The sequence below is a fragment of the Ursus arctos genome, unplaced genomic scaffold (assembly GCF_023065955.2).
Source record: "Ursus arctos isolate Adak ecotype North America unplaced genomic scaffold, UrsArc2.0 scaffold_3, whole genome shotgun sequence".
NCBI classification, from domain to species: domain Eukaryota; kingdom Metazoa; phylum Chordata; class Mammalia; order Carnivora; family Ursidae; genus Ursus; species Ursus arctos.
In genome coordinates, this window is record NW_026622985.1 from 41,969,747 (window position 1) to 41,990,267 (window position 20,521).

A 20,521-nucleotide genomic window follows, 5' to 3' on the forward strand; every position below is an offset into this window, starting at 1 on the left:
TGTTTGAAAGTATTAAAACAAAAGTTCTGTTATTATCTATAATCTATATCATATAATGCTAATTTAAATATCTGGACCTTACTCTATATAACCAAAGATTAATTTTTCTGAACTTCCCTATTTTCCCTCTTGAATTAAAATACTAGTGTATCTAGGATACTGTTTGTCGTTGCTGCTAGTCTTATAATAAGAGTGTGGTTTAGGTTAAATCCCTTAGCTTTAGGTACCTGAGTTTACTCTTTCATTAAAGGAGAAGTGCATTACTTCTCATCCTATATTAATGAAGAAATTGTGAGAATTTAGTAAAAGAACATGTGATCTGAGCGCTTGGAGAACTTAGAGTACCATGAGAACACAAGCAGGTATTGTTATTACATCCACTAATCTGTAAAAACCAAATGGGCAACTTCTAGATTGCATTAACATCTGAATTTTTCATTAGTATCACTTTGATTTCTCTGTGTATGTTAAATACATGTGATTAAATCAGCCTCTAAGTCATCACAGCTCCTTCATCCTTACTACTTGTATTCTGATAGACTTTATTAAAGACTTCAGTGTATGATCAGATTAAAAACCCAAAAGGAGGGCACCTGGGTGGCTCAGTCAGTTAAGCATATGACTCTTGATTTCAGCTTGCATCATGATCAGGGTCATGAGATGGAGTCCCACATCAGGCTCTGCGCTCAGCAGGGAGTCTGCTTCTCTCTTTTCCTCTCTCCCACTCCCCCTCCCCCTGCTAGTGTGCGCTCTCTCATTCTCTCTAAAATAAATAAATATATCTTTAAAAAAAAAAAAAAGCCAAAATAAAAAGGAGCCCCTTGTAGGTATCCTATTAAGTGTGCTCATGACTACTTCAGCATATTTTCCTCCTGAATGTGTTTTATTCTTATAAACTGGGTCTCCTAAACCACTTTCCTGTATTTTCTAACTACTTACCTTCTAATTACACAATGCTATCTTTATGGAAACTTCAATAGGTTTTCTTGAATGACAATTACATCATAATTGAAATTACTGGAAAACACAATATTTATTGTGCTGTGCTGAATTAAAAAAATATATAGTTCGGTCTGAGTTCCTCAAATCACAAAATATAAAGCTACCATAGCCCCAGCAATTCCAGTCCTAAGTATATATTTAAGAGAAATGAAAAGATATGCCTACACAGAAACATCTACATGATTGTTCAAAGCAGCATTATACTTTATGGCCAAAAAAAGAGGAAGCAGCCCAAATATCCATCAAGTGATGAATAAAATGTGGTATATCTACATAATGGAATACTATTCAGCAATAAAAGGAAATGAAATACTGATACACAATACCACACAGATGAACCCTGAAAACATGCTAAGTAAAATGAACCAGTAACAAAAAAACAAACAAGGTTCAATTCTATTTATAAGGAATGTCCAGAATAGGCAAATCTAGAGAGATAGTAAGTAGATGAGTACCTGCCTAGGACTGGGCCTAGAATCGGAGAATTCAAGCGTTGAGAGACTACGGGGTTCAGAATATTTTGGGAGTAATGAAAACGTTCTAAAATTGATTGTGATGTTGAATACACAACTCTTATACCCCATCAAGTTGTTAGATGGCTCTGTGATAGCAAGTCCAATATTCAGCATATGGCCAACAAAGAAAATTCATCTTACTTATAGAGTACAAGAATCACTCCTCTAATTTCTACATTTTTCATTAATTTAAATTAATTTAGCTTCTGGATGATTCTATCAGGAGAGAAAATTACTTAGAGAAGAATGTTCTTGAAACCTCTGAAAACTTCCATCATGATTTGAGGCATCAGGGACATACATGGTGCTGCAGTTCTTGATCAACCAAGTTTAAAAGACCACCTTGACCGCTCTACAATATTTATTCTCTTCTTGCAGAACGTTCACTGCTGAAGCAGTTCAAAGCCAGTTCTCTTATAAAACAAGCCAAAGGAACTGAAGAAGTTACATTAAATCTTGCAGTGAGAGACAAGGAGTGAAATGTATCTTAGCAGCAGTCAAAGCCTTCCTTATGGATTATTTGATTCCATAAATCCAAACCCATTTTGATGAGTCTCCCATTAGAGATGTGTAGTCCCCACCGCAAACTGTCAGAAGACACGTTTTATAGAGCGATTGAACCCTATGATCTTTGCTGCATTTCTGTGATTACATGCACCAGCCCAGGGCAGCAGATGCCTTTCTTCTGCTAGCTTCTCTCATTCCACAGGGCCCGTTAACTAACGATAACTAACGAAGCACAGCATGTAGGGAACTGGAGGGAAATGGCAATGTTGGCTGCAAACAGGACTGTTCGGACACTTCAATTTCATTCTGGCATTCCATATTTTCTCAAGCAGTCATTCTCTAAAACTTGAAAAAGTGTCTTTTTAAATATTTTCCACCCCTCTATTTAAGCCTCAGGTTTTTGAAGACCTCACATGATCGCCCAAGGCAAAGGCTGTAAACTGGGGGCCCCTAATCCAACTGTAGCTCACTAGATATTGTATGTGGTCAACAGTGTTGTCCCTTATGACATTTTTTTTTTTAAGTGAACCCCATCTCTAAACGATGGCAAATGATAGATCCGCAGCAGGGTAAAGGAGAAGTGTTGCTTCTTCAGTTAGCCAAGCCCACACAGAGAAGAGCGAGCACAACAAGGCTCTACACCATGCCTGGTCCACTCCACTCATGTATTTTCTCTGTCACTCACCCCACCAGAGACATACTACATGGATGTAAGGTTTACTTCTTTTCACATTGGTCTAATCAAAACTGTAGAGGAAAAAAAAAATCAAATCACACTTATATACAAACCTGAAAGGATCCTCTACCTTTGAAATAACTATCTTTAATTATCGTTAACTTTCTAATAGAAAGTTTTCAAAGAGAATCGTAATAGTTCATTTACAAAACTAACAATCTTCTAAAATTTATCAATTCACATGCCTTAACATTTGCAAATATGTTATTGTAGTTTATCAAACTAAACAGACTTGGGCTCCTAGATTCCATAAGTCAAACAAAAGCCAGGCTCCTTACTGTGTCCCACTCAGCACTGTTCTCCTACCCGCTCTCCATACACACACTCACCCTTCTTCCTATCCCACCTCTTTCCCAGTGTTTTATGCCTCCAACTTCTTACTGTCCGTGAACACACATTCCATTTAATTTCTTCACAGCAGCTCCACTTTGCCTAGAATTCCATCTAGCTATATAGCCTTTGTCCATTTTGTAAGCTGTTTATTTTTCAAACTTGAGTTTTATGAAATCTTTCTTTTCCTGTCTCCTCCTGCAAGACAATAATCCCTTTCTCTGTTCCACATATATTTATGTTTCTATTTTTCCAATACATTACCTAAACAAGAGTTAACTGTAATTATGACAGAGAACTTCAGGAGTGGCAGGCCCATGCACTATTCACATTTGCTCCCCAGCACTGAGTTTGGTGTCAAAAAAGGCACTCAGTGCTTGCCAGTTTTACTTAAGTAAACTGATCGACACAAACATGAAGAAAAGGTAACCTAACTGTGACTAGATTCCCTGAAATTGTGCAATGTAGTGGCTCTGAATGAACTATGTTTCCTACAGGAAAAAATATATACATTTTATATGATACACATATACATAGTTAATACAATATGGTTTATATAAGTGTGCATAATGTATGCACAAACGCATATATATAAAGATCTTCCTCTATTTATGATAGGTTGAAAATACTGTACATTGAAACACCTTTAATATACCAAAGCCACCTTTATCAAAAAAACAACAGTTAATATGTATTATTCCATCTGGGTCTGTTACCAGTACTGCCTTAATGACATCATAATCAATGTAAACGATTTACAACGAATATTTTATATAAAAGATGTTCATGGATATGCTGGCAGGCAGAGGCTATTAGAAGCAAAGTACTTCTTGGAAATTTGTGCAGGCACTGCAGTTTTAAGATACTGTCAGGCACCAAACTGACAAACACAGGAAGATGGTTAGACGTACAAGGATCTTAAACTAAAAGCTATAAATTGGTGGAAGGTAATAAAAGGACCTACATATGAAGGTATTTTATATGAGCAAGTTCTTGATGAGCATCAAGTTTGAAACAAAATTTTCTAAAATAAAATGTTATCGTAACTTTTTGTATAATATTTTAGTGCAAAGTATTCATAATGATGCACATTTTTTAAAGTCATCACTTTAATGTCACTGTAATGTTTGAGGAGGTATAATAACTTCCATAAGGCCAGACAGATGATGAAGTCCTGTGTAGTAATTTAGCCGTGAACGACTGTGCTATTTGGACGTGCCTGCTACGCTGCATGCATGTATGCGTCTGGGTATGGACGCATGTGTGTGCATGAGTATGCTTGGACTGATGCATTGAATTATGACTGTAATTCTGTCAGAAGCATACAAATTGTACATCAACTTTAGAGAATGTACAGATAAAGCACGTTGTAATGGGCACATAACAGTTGAATATCACTCCTCCAAGTTGAGAAACATTTAAGTTTCTTACAGAAGATTTTGAAATCTGGAGGTGTGTAAGTAGGATATTTATATAAATACAATTTATATATGTATAAGTAGGATATGTATATACCTACACACATGGAGAGCATATACGTGACCTACACATGCACACACACACGGTGTACGTACTTTAGGAAAGAGGACTTTGAGAGAGGGTACCTCAGCTCTCACTGTACACTTCCTGCACTCTCACTCATAGCATCACAGAACAAGAAAGTCTTGCCAAGAATAATCCCAGGTGTTTCCACACAAAGGAATTTTGGAATGCACAGACCCACTTAAAGAGTCACACCTCCAGCATTTCCTGCACAGCAAAAATATGCACAATCACAAGTAAAAATAAAACACTGAGGCAGAATGTCACTGTATTTTAAAACTATACTTTGAACAACTCTGCAACCAGCAAAGCTGAGCTTGGCAACTCTGAACTGGCCCTAACAGCAGGGGCAAGAACAGTGCCAGATGCAGTGAAGCCTGACATGCATGTGCAGATCCAAGAAGGAAGAAGAATGAGAATGGAGAGAAAGAAAGACTCAGATCCCGAGACAAACTATCTCTGTGAGGCCTCTGCGGTTCACACCTACAGTAAAAGACAACATTTACTGAGGTACGGACATGACCCAGACACCATCGAAGTGCTTTGCAGTTTTGTCTCAAGACACCTTTAAAATCATGTGAGGAGGGAGATGCTAGTATCAGACGTATGGCATGGCTGAGGGACGAAAGACACAGAGATTAGAATTCATATTCTCAACAAATTACAAAATGAGGTCAAGATTCGTATGTGGCTCAAAAGTTGATTTTGGAACATTTCATTTATTACACACACAAATACACATAAATATATATTTTACTACTTAGCAACCAATCCTTCCTTCATTTCAAGCTATGGCTTCCATTCTTTTCGACTCATCTCTTTCACTGTCACGGGGAAGTAACTGAATAGAGTGGATGGACCCCTCTGACATGTATAGTTGCACTGATTTTGAGAGAGAAAACAAAAATAACCATTAAATAGTGAAACCCATATAGGCATATTTGTATTCTGATGCCATTCTTTGGCAGGCACGTTATAGAACATACTTGCAAACACATCCATCTACAATACTCAGCATGTGCTGTTATTGCTACTGCTATTACAACCCAAGGGATCACTTTTTATCCAGACAGTGTGGCACAAATAGAACATCCTGCATTCACCATATACCATGAGTTCAATGAGTCCCACTACATAATCAATGCCTATGCTCAATACATTTGCTTGGGAAATTTATTTTCCATCAAGCTCTCTGTGGAGTCCTAGGTTAACTACCTGGGCAGTGTACTGTATTTATGCACACACACTATCCACTTGTGAGCCACTGTTCTACTCCCCCCATTCTGGGGGCGCTCAACACTCTGTGTCTGTGGAAAGGTTGAGGGGAGCAAGGTAAGCAGTAGGCTGCCTTGACAACTCAGTTCCCAGGTCAACTTACCAAGAGTTCAGAACACAAGACTTCCACTGTTTCCCTGAAGTTCGGGAGGATACTGCACTTCAACTTTTTGCCAGCCTCCACGGAAGAGCAAGGAAAAGGAGATACGCAGCTACACGATTCACCAGACCCGAGTCAGCTAGAGACCCCATGCGTGCATAGCGCACTTGAAAATCTCACAAGCCTGATGGCTCCATTTAACCTTTAATATATCACACCGTTTTCTTCCTCTTCAACATACTCTTTATCACTTTTTTTTTTTTTTTTTTTTTTTAGATTTTAGTTATTTGACAGAGAGAGACAGACAGGGAGAGAAGGAACACAGCAGGGGGAGTGGGAAAGGAAGAAGCAGGCTCCCAGAGGAGGAGCCTGATGTGGGGCTCGATCCCAGAACTCCGGGATCACACCCTGAGCCGAAGGCAGACGCTTAATGACTGAGCCACCCAGGCGCCCCTATTTATCACTTTCAAACTCTCTCCCAAGGTGTTCCCCTCCAAGCGGAACGAAAAAGTGTAGGCCCATCTCCATTTATTGCTTATTTTCTACTTAATTTCCATGTGTATTTTCTCTTTATAAAATACTTGTTTTTAGTAGGAGTCCTATCATCAGGGCAACAAGGAGTAGGGGCAGCACAGGTTAGACTGAGACTTTGAACTCCGTCACCTGAGGGTTCTGCCTGCTCTTGCTACGACTCACATGTGGAAAGACTGCGGATCCCTTACTGGAGAAGACATACAGATGACAAGCAGATGAAAAGCTGATGCTCAACATCGGATGTCATTAGAAAAAAGAAAATGCAAACGACGAGTTATAATTACATGCATTAAAACAGCTAAAAATCAAAATACCGACACCACCAGCAGAGACGTAGAGCAACAGCAACTTTGATTCCTTGGTGTTGGGAACGCAAATGGTACAGCCACTTTGAAAGACAGTTTGGCAGTTTCTCAGAAAATTAAACATTCTCTTTACCATATGATCCATCAGTTGCACTCCTTGGTATTTACACAACGGAGATAAAAACATATCCACACAAAAACCGGCACACAGATGTTTACATCTTGGAAGCAACCAAGATGTCCTTCAATATGTAAATGGATAAACAAACTTTGTTATATCCAGAAAACAGTATATTACTCAGTGATAAAAAGAAATGCAATATCAAGCCATGAAAAGACACAGAAGAAACTTAAATGCATAATTAGTAAGTGGAAGGAAAGTCTTTATACTACATGGTTCCAACTACATGGCATTCCAAAAGAAAAGCACAAGTATAGAGACGTAAGAAGGTAAAAAGATGAGTGGTTACCAGAGATTTGGGAGGAGAGAGGGATGGGTTGAGGGATGAATAGGTAAAGCACAGAGGACTTTTAGGGCAGCGAAACTACTCTGTATAATACTATAATGGTGGATTCACGTATTAGAGGATATATGTCTTTATGTATTTGTCCAAAACCATACAATGTATAAAAGTAGTTGAACTCTAACATAAACTATGAAATTTAAGTAATAATAATAATGTCAATACTGGCTCATCGATGGTACACATGTACCACACTGATGCAAGATGTCAATACTAGGGAGAAATACTAGGGGGGGAAGAATGAGAGGTATATGGCAACTCTGTACTTTCTGCTTAATTTTTTTTTTAAGATTTTATTTATTTATTTGACAGAGAGAGAGACAGCCAGCGAGAGAGGAAACACAGGTAGGGGGAGTGGGAGAGGAAGAAGCAGGCTCCCAGCAGAGGAGCCTGATGTTGGGCTCAATCCCAGAACGCCAAGATCACACCCTGAGCCGAAGGCAGACGCTTAACGACTGAGCCACCCGGGGGCCCCTCTGCTTAATTTTTTGTAAATCTACAACTGTTCAAAAAATAAAGCCTATTAAAAATGATTTTTAAATGAATAATTTTTAAAGGATGATTTGCCTGATTTCACCTTTCTTCCCTTGTTGTGTTGCTCTCTCTTATAATGTCTTACATTCTCCCCAAGTCTTTACAGTCACGCATACCTTCTTCTGAATTTAAAAACATCACTAAGTTCTATGCGGGCGCTCTCTCTCTGACGGCTCCTGGGACATAGAGACCCCCTTCAACATTACCCAATTACATGGTCATTTGAAAATTATTGTCTCTATAAAGAACAACATATGTGTTGTTGTTTTTTTTTACCCATATCTCCTAAAGAACAACATATGTGTTGTTTTTTCTTTTACCCATATTTCCTTATTTCATTTATTTTCTCATAGCATAACTTTGATACAGTAAAAATGATACCCTAGAGATTATGATTTCACCTGGTAACTATGCAAAATATCAATTAGCTCAATAGTGCTTCTGGAAGTTGAAAGGACATCCTTTTGGTTAGGTCCAGTTATATATCAGAAGCGGTAGATGGATTACTTTCTAGTATCACTCTTTTCAGTACTGCCATGTTTCCTCTACTCTTTCCCAACATATTTTTAATTGTTCTATCACTTCCCCTAAATACTGTTTTTCTTATTGCTTGGGTACCCTAGGATTAAAAGCAAATACCTTTATTTGTCATCATTTCAATGCATTCTAAAGTTGCAAGTATAAAGTGCTGATGAAAAAAAAATTTTTTTAATTTCTACCTCATGACTCATTGGCACCTCTAACTCACACTCTATAATGTTCTTGTGATATATTTTCCAGATGCCACTTCCCTGGTGTTTCTTTCATTAAGGACCATTCTAATGTGCCTTTATATGAATTCCAAGGCTCTCTTGAAATTCCAAGAGAGCCTGTTCTATATATTCATCAGACAGAGACTTTTGCTATCTTTTTCCCAGAGATATCTCACTGTCCAATGTCATCAATCTGACTTACATGAGAGGTCAAGAGGCTTCACTTCCTTAGAAAAGGAACCCAGGCACACCACACACCCCCAATAATCTAGTCAGAATGTCAGCATCTCATCCCACTGCCATCAGGCCAGCTTTTTTATATTGTAGTCATAGGTCAGAAAGAGTCTGGGTATGTACTGCTATCCTAATTTGGGCTTCTAGTATTTTGCAAACCAGGTTGTTATCTATAATTTGCATAACGAGTGACCTAGGTTACCACAGTCTGTTAAGATATTACAGCTTCATAAAACCACCTGAGCATTTCATTTTTTGATGCAAATAATCAATATGCTCTTAATGAATTTTGAACACTGTGTTATGTATGCTAAGAAAGAAGGGTAGGAAAACAAGATATAAACACTAATTTTTAAAAACATATTTAAATGATCATCTAACATGTAAAATTAAAAATTGCATAAAAACAATTCTGTGAAACATTTAATTTGTAAGGCACTGATGACAATTTCAAGAACCTGAAATTTCCAATTCTTGAGCAATCCCTTGAAATACAGCACAAAACTAAATATAAAAAATTTTAATTACATAATTCACCCTGAATTTGCTGCTCAAAATATTTTTGTGGTCTTTGGTCCACGGTGTCTACATTTAACCATCAAACTAATAAGAAAGACGAGCCTGTTGTAAAACAACTTGTCTTCCAAGACTTGTTTTGTTTTTCGTGGTGCCCCTTGGTTGGAGAAGACAGATAAATGTGTTGAATCTATAAAATTCCTGCTTGTTATGTCATTTTTAGGGGAAGAAAAAATAAAGAGTGGGAAGAGAACATTTTCTGAATATCTACTATGTTTAGGGCACTGTACTAGAAACTTTGTATTTACTACCTGTTAAAACTTTGCAAATGGCCTCTCACTTCAGAAATTCTGTCACCATTCTAAGGTGACAAAACAAAATCAGAGTTTAAGTAACTTGACCAGTCAGGTGGAGGTGGATTTAAACAATGGTTTCTGATCCCAAAGTCTGTGTTTTTCCCCTTCCCCAGTGCTGCCTCCCTTATAATTTGTTGGAATATCTAGCACTGTAACTAGATCAATTCATAATTTCTAGTGTATTTACCAGGAAAAAAAAAATGCTTTCAAGAAAGTTAATGCACATTACTGGACTTGCTCCAGGTCATTACACTTAACTAGCCATTGTATTATACAACAGAATTATAGCAATACTAAAAACTGCCATTCACTGAAGTTCTCATATATATCAAACACTCCACCAGAACATTACATATGCAACCATATTTAATCAAACCTCAGAAAACCTCTATATAATACATATTTTTATCCATATTAGAGATGAAAGAAAAAGATTCAGGGAGATGAAATAATTTGATAATATGGATAAAATACAGTATTGTGATCCATGTTACTTGGATTGACACTGATGCCCATAATCTGTCCACCCTGTTCCATCCTTATCTTCCATTTAATAAGCAAACTGTGTCACATTCCAAATTAAGCACAAGTGAAGTACAAAACACTTTTATTAGGATAACTGTGTAAAGGACACAGTGATTGTTGTTAAAAGTATTGCCTTGCATTGGATGAATTTAGTTCAAAAGTGTTTAATGTGAAAAGTAATTTCCTTGAGAGAAAAAACTCACCCATAAATACCCTAATCACCTGAATTTTTGGATTCACCTATTTTTTGGATTTTAATGTAATTTCATTGTTATAAAAATTAACTCAATTTGGGACTATACCAAAATTAAAATCTTGTGCACAGTGAAGAAAATCATCAGCAAAATGAAAAGCCAACCTTTGAATGGGAGAAGATATTTTCAAATGATATATCTGATAAGAGGTTAATAATCAAAATATATACAAAACTTATGTAATGATACCAAAAAAACACAAAAACTTGATTAAAAAGGGCAGAGGATCTGAATAAACATTTTTCCAAAGAAGACATACCAAGATGGCAAACAGACACATGAAAAGGTGCTTGAAATCACCAATCATCAAGGAAATGCAAATCAAAACTATAATGAGACAGCACTTTATACCTGCATGGCGAGAACCAAAAAGACAAGAATAATGAGTACTGGTGAGAATGTGGAGAAAAAGGAACCCTCATGCACTGTTGGTGGAAACGTAAGTTGGTGTAGCCACAGTGGAAAACAGTATAGAGATTCTTCAAAAAATTAAAAATAGAACTACCAAATGATCCAGCAATCCCACTACTGGGTATTTACCCAAGGAACACAAAAACACAAATCAGAAAGATATACGCACCCCTATGTTTACTGCAGCATTATTTACAATAGCCAAAATATGGAAGCAACTCAAGTGTCTATGAATAAAGAAGGTGTGTGTGTGTATGTGTAGATAGACACACATAATGGAATATTAGTGAGCCATAAAAAAGGATGAGATCTTGCCATTTGTCAAAACATGGATGGACCTAGAGGGTAATATACTAAGTGAAATAAGTCAGAGAAAGACAAATGCCATATGATTTCCCTTATATGTGAAATCTAAGAAAAACAAATGAATTAAAAACAGAAAGCAGAAACAGACCCATAAATACACAGAACAAAGTAATGGTTGCTAGAGGGGAGGGAGTAAATGGATAGACAAAATGGTGACGGAGAGTGGGAGATAAAGGCTTCCAGTTATGGAATGAACAAATCACAATAATATAAAGTACAGCACAGGAAATATAGTCAATGGTATTGTAATGGCATTGTATGATACGGAGGGTAGCTACACTTGTGGTGAGCATAGCCTAATGTATAAATCTCTCAAATCTTTGTATTATACACCTGAACCTAACTTAACACTGTACATCAATTATACAGCAATTAAAAAATAATAAATTCAATTATTTCATTAAGACCTTTCTGAAATATATGTGACAGAAGTTGATAGAAGTTAAAGGTATTCACTATTTTCTGTCCTACTCATGTTAAGTCAATCACATTTTATTCAATGCATTGATACTCTTAATTTAGAATTTCTAGGTAAATATTAGCCATAATTATTATTGAAAAAATTCCATATTCTAGAATATTAAAGAATGAAAAACTAACACTTATCAGTAATTATCTTCCAATAATAAGTGCTTTAATAAGTGTATATGAAATCTGTTTTTCAACTATTCACACAAAGACAAGCTATCCTTCATATAAAAGTGACAACAAAGTATTAAAACTTTTAATCTTTGTATTTTAATAAATATTTTTAACACCTTCTATTCTGGGGTTTTCACTATTAAAAAACAGCACAGTGGTGATTTAAACGCCTCTGGGTTATTTGACTTTATCAATATTATACTTTTTCCATTATCTTGTTTATTATTCAAATAAGTTTATATCTCTATCACTCCAGTTAAAACATCCTTTCTCAACACACTGTTAGGTATCTTACCAATTCCCCCTTTCATGTGATCATTTCTGAAATATTTCATAATTCCTTTCCAGTCTTTCAGAAATGTGTTCCACTTTTTGCCACCATCCCCTTCATAAGATATCTTTCATTTAGCACGTACTGTCATTTTCCTTGGACCTTTTCTGTCCACACTTTCTCTGACTCTTCCCCGGGTCTCTCCTGACAGTGGCCCTTTAAATCTCAATATTCTCTGTGAAGTATCCTCGCCCCTCTTTTCAGCATTTCTCTTCTTTAAATGATCCCTCCAACTACCATGCTCTGAAATATCATACATTTATTGAAACCCAAGCCTACGCTTTCAGCCTCTCTCTCCTAAACTACCCATTTAATCACTAGTTTTCCCCTTAGATTTATTCATCTGAATGGATTACTACATCAAGTTTAGTATAGCTAATTAAATTGATATTCTTCTTCTCTAACCCCAGGAAACCTGTTCTTCCTTCTTTCACATTCCTGGTCTCAAGTAACTGGGTATAGATATGATGGAGATTTTCATAGGATGAGTTCCTCCTCTCCATGGCACAGAGGTCCCTACACTCTAAAGCTAAGATAAGACTTCTGCAGTGTAACCTCCAGCCCTCCTCTACTCACTCTTCACTTCTGTGGTCCTAGTTTTATTCCCCTTTGCCTGTCAGTCCCTCTTCTTACTGAATCCCAGCTTCTTCACTCATCTCTCTCCATTATGGGCAAAGAGTATGTCAATCCTCTGCACAAAGCTTCCCAGTTTCCACTTGCTTAGAGGTTAAGCTCCAGACCCTTTATCAAAGTTTGAAGGTTCTCTTACAATCTTCCCCAACCCATCAAACTGGCATTATATCCATTCATTCCCACCAAAGATCCTAGACCTGAGTTGCAGTACTTTCAAGACCTAAGAATGTTGTTGTGTCTTTCATTTTTATTTTCTTTCTTCTTTCTGCTTGAAATGGACCTCCATGCCTCCCAGAGAAAAAAATTCAGCTCTCATCCTTCAAAATCCCAATCAACATTTACTCCTCTTTAAAACTCTCCACAGCCCCCTTTATCAGCTACACAACATCCCTACTGTCACAGTGTTTTGTTCATGAGTATGGTACACCAGGTTGTAATTGTTGTATATTTATAGTATTGTTCAATTGTGAATTTCTTGAAGGAAGGGATGACAATAGCCTAGTCAGACTCTACCTCACTGACTCCATGTAACTCACAGTGAGTCCTCAGTAACTCATATAATACATAAACTTTCATATTCTATATATTATATATCACATATCATGTATTATAGACCTTATTATGTACATATATATTACATGTATAATTACATTAATAAACTAGGTATATATATGCATATATGTATTTATGGTATAGGTATGTGCTTATGTGTATTTATGGTGTAGGTGTGAGAAGATGTATACATATACACCAAACATGTTAAGGCTGAAAAGGCCCTTAGATATCATCTTTTCTAATCAATGAATATTACAAACTCAGAAACCAAGAACCCAAGTCATTAAATGACTTTGCCAATGCTCTGCACCTTGTCAGTGATAGACACACTGTTAGAGTTCCTGTCCTAGTTCCTTATCCTTTTATTACATCCCTGTAATTCAATGATCTGACCAATAATGTGACTCCCTATAATCTGCTATACCAAGACCAAGCATATTCTATTGGAATAGACATCCTGAACAGTCTCACCTCATTTTCTCTCCCAATTCTCTTCGTGACTCTTTATTTTCCTCAAGTGATACACACTTTTGATTCTTTCATCTCTACATTTTCATTTCCAGTATATCCCTCCCCTTTAAATATTCCTGTGTTCTTATAACAACTCTCAATTTCTTTATACAAATAGTAAAGCCTCCTTTCTGCCTGGAAAAAAAATGAAGAGGTCTTATTTTCCTCCCCAGCTTAATTCATTTTTTTCCATCAAACTGAGGACGATTACCAAAGGGATGTCATTATCATCCTCATCATGCTAGCTTGTATTTGCACACGCACATAACTTTGAAATTTACAGATTACTTTTTCATAACTCATTCAATCTTCATAACACTATGAATGGTCAGAAGAAGGTATCATCACATTTATATGCAGCTGAGAAAACTAGGGGTCAAAAGTTAAGTGAACTGCCAACGTCCCTATAGCTAGCAAGAGCTGGAACTGGCACTGGAACCAAGGTCTCCATATCCTTGCTCCTGAGACTTTTCCATTATTTTAAACGGTTTATTGGCTTGTGTTCCCACCATGACATTTATGTTGACATATATTGGCACCTCAGATGCTGCACAGTGAATGTTGCCTACACTCTTCTTCGATCTGAATTACTGCTTGGCTTTTCTTACTTTAATAGCACAAATTTCAACGAGGCAAGTACTATTTTGCCCAACCCTTACCTGAGAAGCTCTTACCAAGCATCCAAATAATACCATTTAATGCCAAATTATAGTTTGATTACTGTTTGTTGTTATGACTGAGTCTTTGAAAAGTAAAATCATGGGTTTAGCTAAATTAGAGGAGGTCTTCAACTCTTTGTTTCAAGTTGAAATAAATTAATATGATTTCATCTGCATCCACTAATCAACTAATATTTAAACTTCCAGTGTTAACAAGAATGTCTAATGCTAACATCCAAGTGGCTTTTCTAAAAGCGTGTGTGATATTTCTTGCAACATTTGGAGACAAATTAGGTACTTTGGCTTGTAATAAATTTCTGTTCAATCTGCTAAGTTGCTGGATAGATGCAACTTCTTTAAAATTTCAGAATAGCGGTGTAATTGTAGAGTAAACTAACCGGTCTGCAGCAGGGGGCTACAGACAGTTGAAGCCAGGAAAGAGACCCACTCTGTAACTTGTTTGCAATCCCATGACAAATACACCTTTTCCCTCCTTTCTATCACAGCCTTCTCTTAATGTTCAGGCATTGCCAAGAAACTCTTAATTGAGCCCTACCTCTAAGCAATAGGAATAATGCTTCTCACTTCATTCTTATAAACATGCCAAGTTTCAGGTCTGCTGAAGAACTCTCCACGTCCTTTAGAGGGGGGAAAAAGAGCCACTAGGGAAAGGGGAGTAATTCCTCACTTGGTATTGTTTTCCTGCCTGTCACTGTCCCACCAGGACCTCGAGTCAGCACTTTGCCTGGAGGTTCTGAGGCACAATTAGTTACTGCTTTTGTTAGTTGGCTGAAAACAAAGCAGAAGAATTCTCAAGGCAGGAAAAGTTTAAATCTAAACATCCTTAAAATTGTGCACTTTAAAAATCGCGCAATTCACTACTTAAGAATTGGTCATCACACCCTCTGCGCGAGATCACTGGAGCCCCATTTGCCTTTAACTGTTAGGACTACCCTCGCTTGGCTTGTTTCCACGTGTCCCACATATCACAAAGCTATACTTAAATTCAACTCTATGCCCACATATATCATGGCATTGAGCAAACTGCCTAAAGACAGAATAAAGAGCGGCTCGAAGCTGTTTGCCTGTTCTTTGCTGGAAATATATTTAAGAAACTCCTAGTAGAATGAAAATCCAGAGGTTAAAAACGCACTTCATTATGAAAGTGCGGTGTTGGTTGTCCTCATTAACTACAGAGCTGCGAGAGAAATATCATTCCAGTGACTCACTAATGCCTCTTAGTTGTTAGGTTTTTCTCTCCTAATAGCATCGGACATGACCTAATTTGCTTCCTAGTAATCACAGTTTTTACCTTAAGATCCCAGGACACCCGGGCTTTCAAGAAGCGCAGGGGTCCCTCCTGAAGCCCAGCAGTTTTGTAATATGGACCCAGACGCGAAGATGAGAAGAAGGGAGAACTCTGTCCCACTTACCAGTCTTCCACAGATACAGGGTGGGTGCCTCAGCCTCGCCCTGAGCCGCAGCCCAGCAGGCTCCCGGGCGCAGCAGCAGCAGGAGCAGCGGCAGCAGCTGCAGGACACCCCGGCGCGGGCCGGCAGCGCCCGGGCTCCGGGACGCAGAGCGCCTCGCTGGCAGCTCCATGCCGCCCGCTGCCGCTCCAGCGTCCGAATCCGGAACGCGGTTGGCAGGGAATTTTTCTTTGCCCTCACACCGTCTTCCCAAAGAGTACAGAAAGCAAAGCTCTTTCCTGCTATTGTTCGTTTCAGATGAAAAGGAGGGAAAGCGCGTTTAACACCAGGGAACAATAGCGTCCGCGGTGGCCGTGGCTGCAGCCGCCACCGCCGCTGGCGGGGATGCTGCTGCGGCTGCCATTCCGCGCAGAGTGGCAGGTCCTAGTGGAGAGGGAGGCAGCCGTCCGCAGGGGGCCCCAGCTGACTGAGCAGGTTCTTGAGGTCTGGGAGGCAGCGCAACCCCGTCGTCGCCAGCTGGAGAGAGAGGAGGGGGGCGTGAGCCGAAAAGGAGAGAGAGGGGGCTGGAGGCAGGAGGCGGTGAGAGCGCCAGGGCAAGAAATGAAGGAGCGAAGGGGAGAGGGGACACCCCGATCCAACACGCCCGCCCAAAGAACTCCCTTGCACATGGTGCGATGAAATATGTTTGGAAGGATACACCAATAAAAAGAATCATCACCCGACAGGCTTCAGCATGACAAATAACAGGCATTGAAATTCATCGTCATCCAAGGAGTCAAACGCTGGATCTAGTGGCATGCTATTCTTAGTGTGTATTTACACAAAGCATCAGTGTTTATAATGTATTTTTAAGCGGTGGCTTCTGAATTACTTGACGTGGGGAGCAGTATTTATGATCAGATGTGAAAAACAGAGTGAAAGAGTAGAGTTGTTTACTTGCTGTTGAAATGCATTTGAACACTTTCGTAAACATTGTGTTTCTTTTTGACTTAATCTGTCCTCAATAGAAATATGAACAGTACTGACTTACTGTGACAAATCGAAGTACACTGTCTTTTAAGGGCTTTAAAATTGAAATAGTATTTAATTAGCATTCACAATGCTAATCTAGTTACGTGGATAAAATTTTACAAAAACTAATCATAAAATTTTATTTCAAATATGCAGTAATAAAAGTGCTATCCCTTTATCTACTTCTGTCAAAAAATATGCTACCTTTAAGTATCCCCACAGTTGTGAAAAAATCAAAGGGAAAATGGGGTTTCCATTATTTGGGTATCTCCAAATTAGTACATTCTTTACTTAAAAATCCTGGACACTAATTTCTCTGAACTCTTACTGTAGAAAAATGCCTTTCACAATCTAAATTACCTAATGTTTTGGGGTCTTTTGTTCTTTGTGCTTTTACTTTCTTAAACCATATACAATAAAGGAATGTGTGAGAAATCAGATAATGCTTTGCCCTTGCTCTTTCTCTCTTTTCCTTCAATAACTTTTTATTAATTCATTTTCTAGTAAAGCTAAAATAATAAGGCATTTAGCCAATTAAAAAGTCAGCAAACAGAAAGCCAAAGAAAACTATCCACATCCGGTCAGCAATACTTGGCCAAATAAAATTTAAAAAGCAGGAAAACTACTCTTTATGACTTTACTCCAACAACACAGCCAACTCAAGAGTTTAAAATGAGGAAACTACCGTTTCTGAAAGAGGAAACCTTCCATAAAGCTCTCCCGGGACGCCTGCCGTTTTGCAGATCATTCCAGATGCAGCCCTTCTGCATGCATTAGATTAAAAGCAGGTTTGATCAAATAATTCCCAGGTCCTGCCTGTTTAAGTATTCTGACATCAGAGGAAATTAGCAATGTTTAAGGTTGCAAATTCGGTCTTTGTTTACTTTCCACTCTGTTAGGCCTCTAAGAGGGAATTAAAAGCTCAGAGAGTCCTAGCTCTGTGAGTCTGTGATTAGGAGAGATAAACTAGTGTGGATTACTATTCTTTCACTGGTTTAAAATAAATAAATAAATGAATGAATAAACCAGGCTACAATCAAAAGATTATAGATTGATAAGGAATACAAAGAAAGCCTGATCCTAACAAATGTATGGTTCCCTAAAGGAGCATTTCTTTCAACAGTTACACCAAAGAAGAACACAGAACCTGCTATGGTTTCCTCAGTGCTGTCCTCTTAGGGCAAACTCTGCAGATCACTCTGCAATGGCACTGCTTTCCTATCCTGGTTTACTTATTTCTCAGCTACTGTTAGGGCCTTTCAGGTGTACCCTGAAATCCTCCAACTCCAGTGGAAGGAAGATTTCAAGCTGGAAGTACTGTGTTCATAACAGCCCAATTTAAGCTTTCTTAGGGAGTCCCAAACCAATTCACCAAGTAGAAACTCATTATATAATTGAAAACAGAGAATCTAAAGAGTCAAGTTAGTACATTTTAATGTGCAGGGTAATTAGCCCTTCAAGAAGCCATCAGATGCTATACTTAATAGCTTACTGTCAAAAGAAAATTTAAGAGCCTGATGTTTACATTTATCCATGATGGTATAATAATTACTCATCTGGTCAAGAGTTTAAATGTTATAGCTACAAGTTCAAGTATTATACATTAAGAGCCAGGAATCACTTCTAAGTCAAAAATTTACTGCCATTTAAAATACACAACTAGGGTGAATAATCTACAGCGGTGTTTGAAAATAGCGAACAGTTTGTTTCCTCCTTTAATTTCAATTTATAAAAGGCTTAAGGGTCACACACACACACACACACACACGGCTGATCAGTTAGTAGTAAAGACATCTCTGGACAAGCTTACAGAAACTGAGTCATGCAAGCATTTGTCTCCACAACTGCCACATATCTGTTCTATAACAATGCCATTATTGCACTTGAGGACAAAAATATATGGGTCTCTAAGGAGACAGATGTGAAATATATATTCAGATACATGTTCCTTTGTGAGAGCTATCGTGTCCAGTTGGATAAATCCTACCAATAAAACTGATGGACGGCAAGACATAACAATCTTTGTTTTCTAGAATATGATATAAATAATACACAAATGTTTAATGACATGATGTCAAAATTTAGTCATGAGAAGTCTCAGGGATGCAGATTAAATTGACCATCTGTACAGCCTGCCATGAAGGAAATCGTTCATCATTTTTCACAAAGAATTGTTCAAGTATTAATGAGCCAGGGCTACAAAAGTTTTCCAAACCAATGGATGAAAAATGAAAAGCATATTTTTTTAATGCTTAGAAATGAGACAATTCTGAACCTATCACCCCTCAGGTGGTGTCCTTTCATCTGTCTTTATTATTTCTGTTGTCATTTCCAAACTCCAGATAGTGAGGATGTGTACCTATCTACACACGTAAATGAAGCTATAGACACAAAACTGCTCACCGATCAAGTGTTACAGGAAACTATCTAAGAATGTCCATTCTGAAATAAAAACTTTAAATAATTTTTTCTACATAAACGCATCTTGCCATATTTAAAAAAAAAAAAAAATCACCCAAAAGAATTCTGTCTGTGTGGCCTCTAGGTGTCATACTTGACCAAGATTTGGGGTAGACAAAATTTATTTTGGGCTTCTTTCAATTCCCTCTGCCACACCCACCAAAGTATTAAAAGATAAAACATTTCACTTTTTATCTTTGTAATAAGGAGTCACAGATTTTGCTTTCTTCCCCAATTCTGACTCTAACATTCACCTTTTATTTTCTTTCCAATTCCTTTTCTTTATAAGCTCGTTGGTTTCACTTGTTGGTTGGTTTATTAGTTTGCTGGTTTGCGTGGTGAGGGGAGGACAGATTCTAAATTTCAGATAGTTTTACAGAAAGAAAATCAGTCTCATAGTTTCTCCATTTTACTCAAAACTAAACCTGTTTGGAAACCATATGGATATGCCAAATAGTGAGACCCCTTGTTTTGAGTATCAGGTGAAAACGTACAATATTTTGGCTCACATCCTTCTTGGGATCCTATCCTAGGCCGTGCGTGAGCATCAACAGTCATGGACGCAAGGTAGTATCCAAATTGCTAAAAAAAAAATTTCACTAGTGACTTAAGAGGATGTTTCTATAGAGAACACCATGGCCAATACAAGGATTCAGGCATTTGAAAAGTACAGAGGAACAACATATTTAAGGCAATATAATTGACTAGTTATCACCAGTTGTGCTGCTGTCCTACAGATAATTAAAAGGTACAGGCCTTTAACAAACTATTGAAAACTAAATATGAAGGTCAAGACTCCTTAAAGAGAGACCCCTGTCTCCTGCTGCAGTAGAGTAGAAAAAAAGCCGAAGATCAAACTGGAAATGTAACAGTTAAGAGCTGACAACTGCAGAGATGATTGATTGATAAACTCAGGCAAGTCTGTTATGCTGAGATTAGGGTTCTGTTTGGGAACACCTGGAACCTGATACG

The 20,521-nt window shown here is 37.8% G+C and overlaps 1 protein-coding gene across 1 annotated transcript in view; it reads right to left on the reverse strand.

The window, feature by feature from the left end:
- Positions 1 to 16,729, reverse strand: part of THSD7A (thrombospondin type 1 domain containing 7A) — a 426,859-nt gene extending 410,130 nt beyond the window's left edge. The window contains exon 1 of the mRNA XM_026506586.4: positions 16,082 to 16,729. Coding sequence (XP_026362371.2) covers positions 16,082 to 16,250 — 169 coding nt within the window. The 5' untranslated portion in view covers positions 16,251 to 16,729. The remainder of the gene's footprint in view (positions 1 to 16,081) is intronic.
- Between the last annotated feature and the right edge of the window lie 3,792 nt (positions 16,730 to 20,521).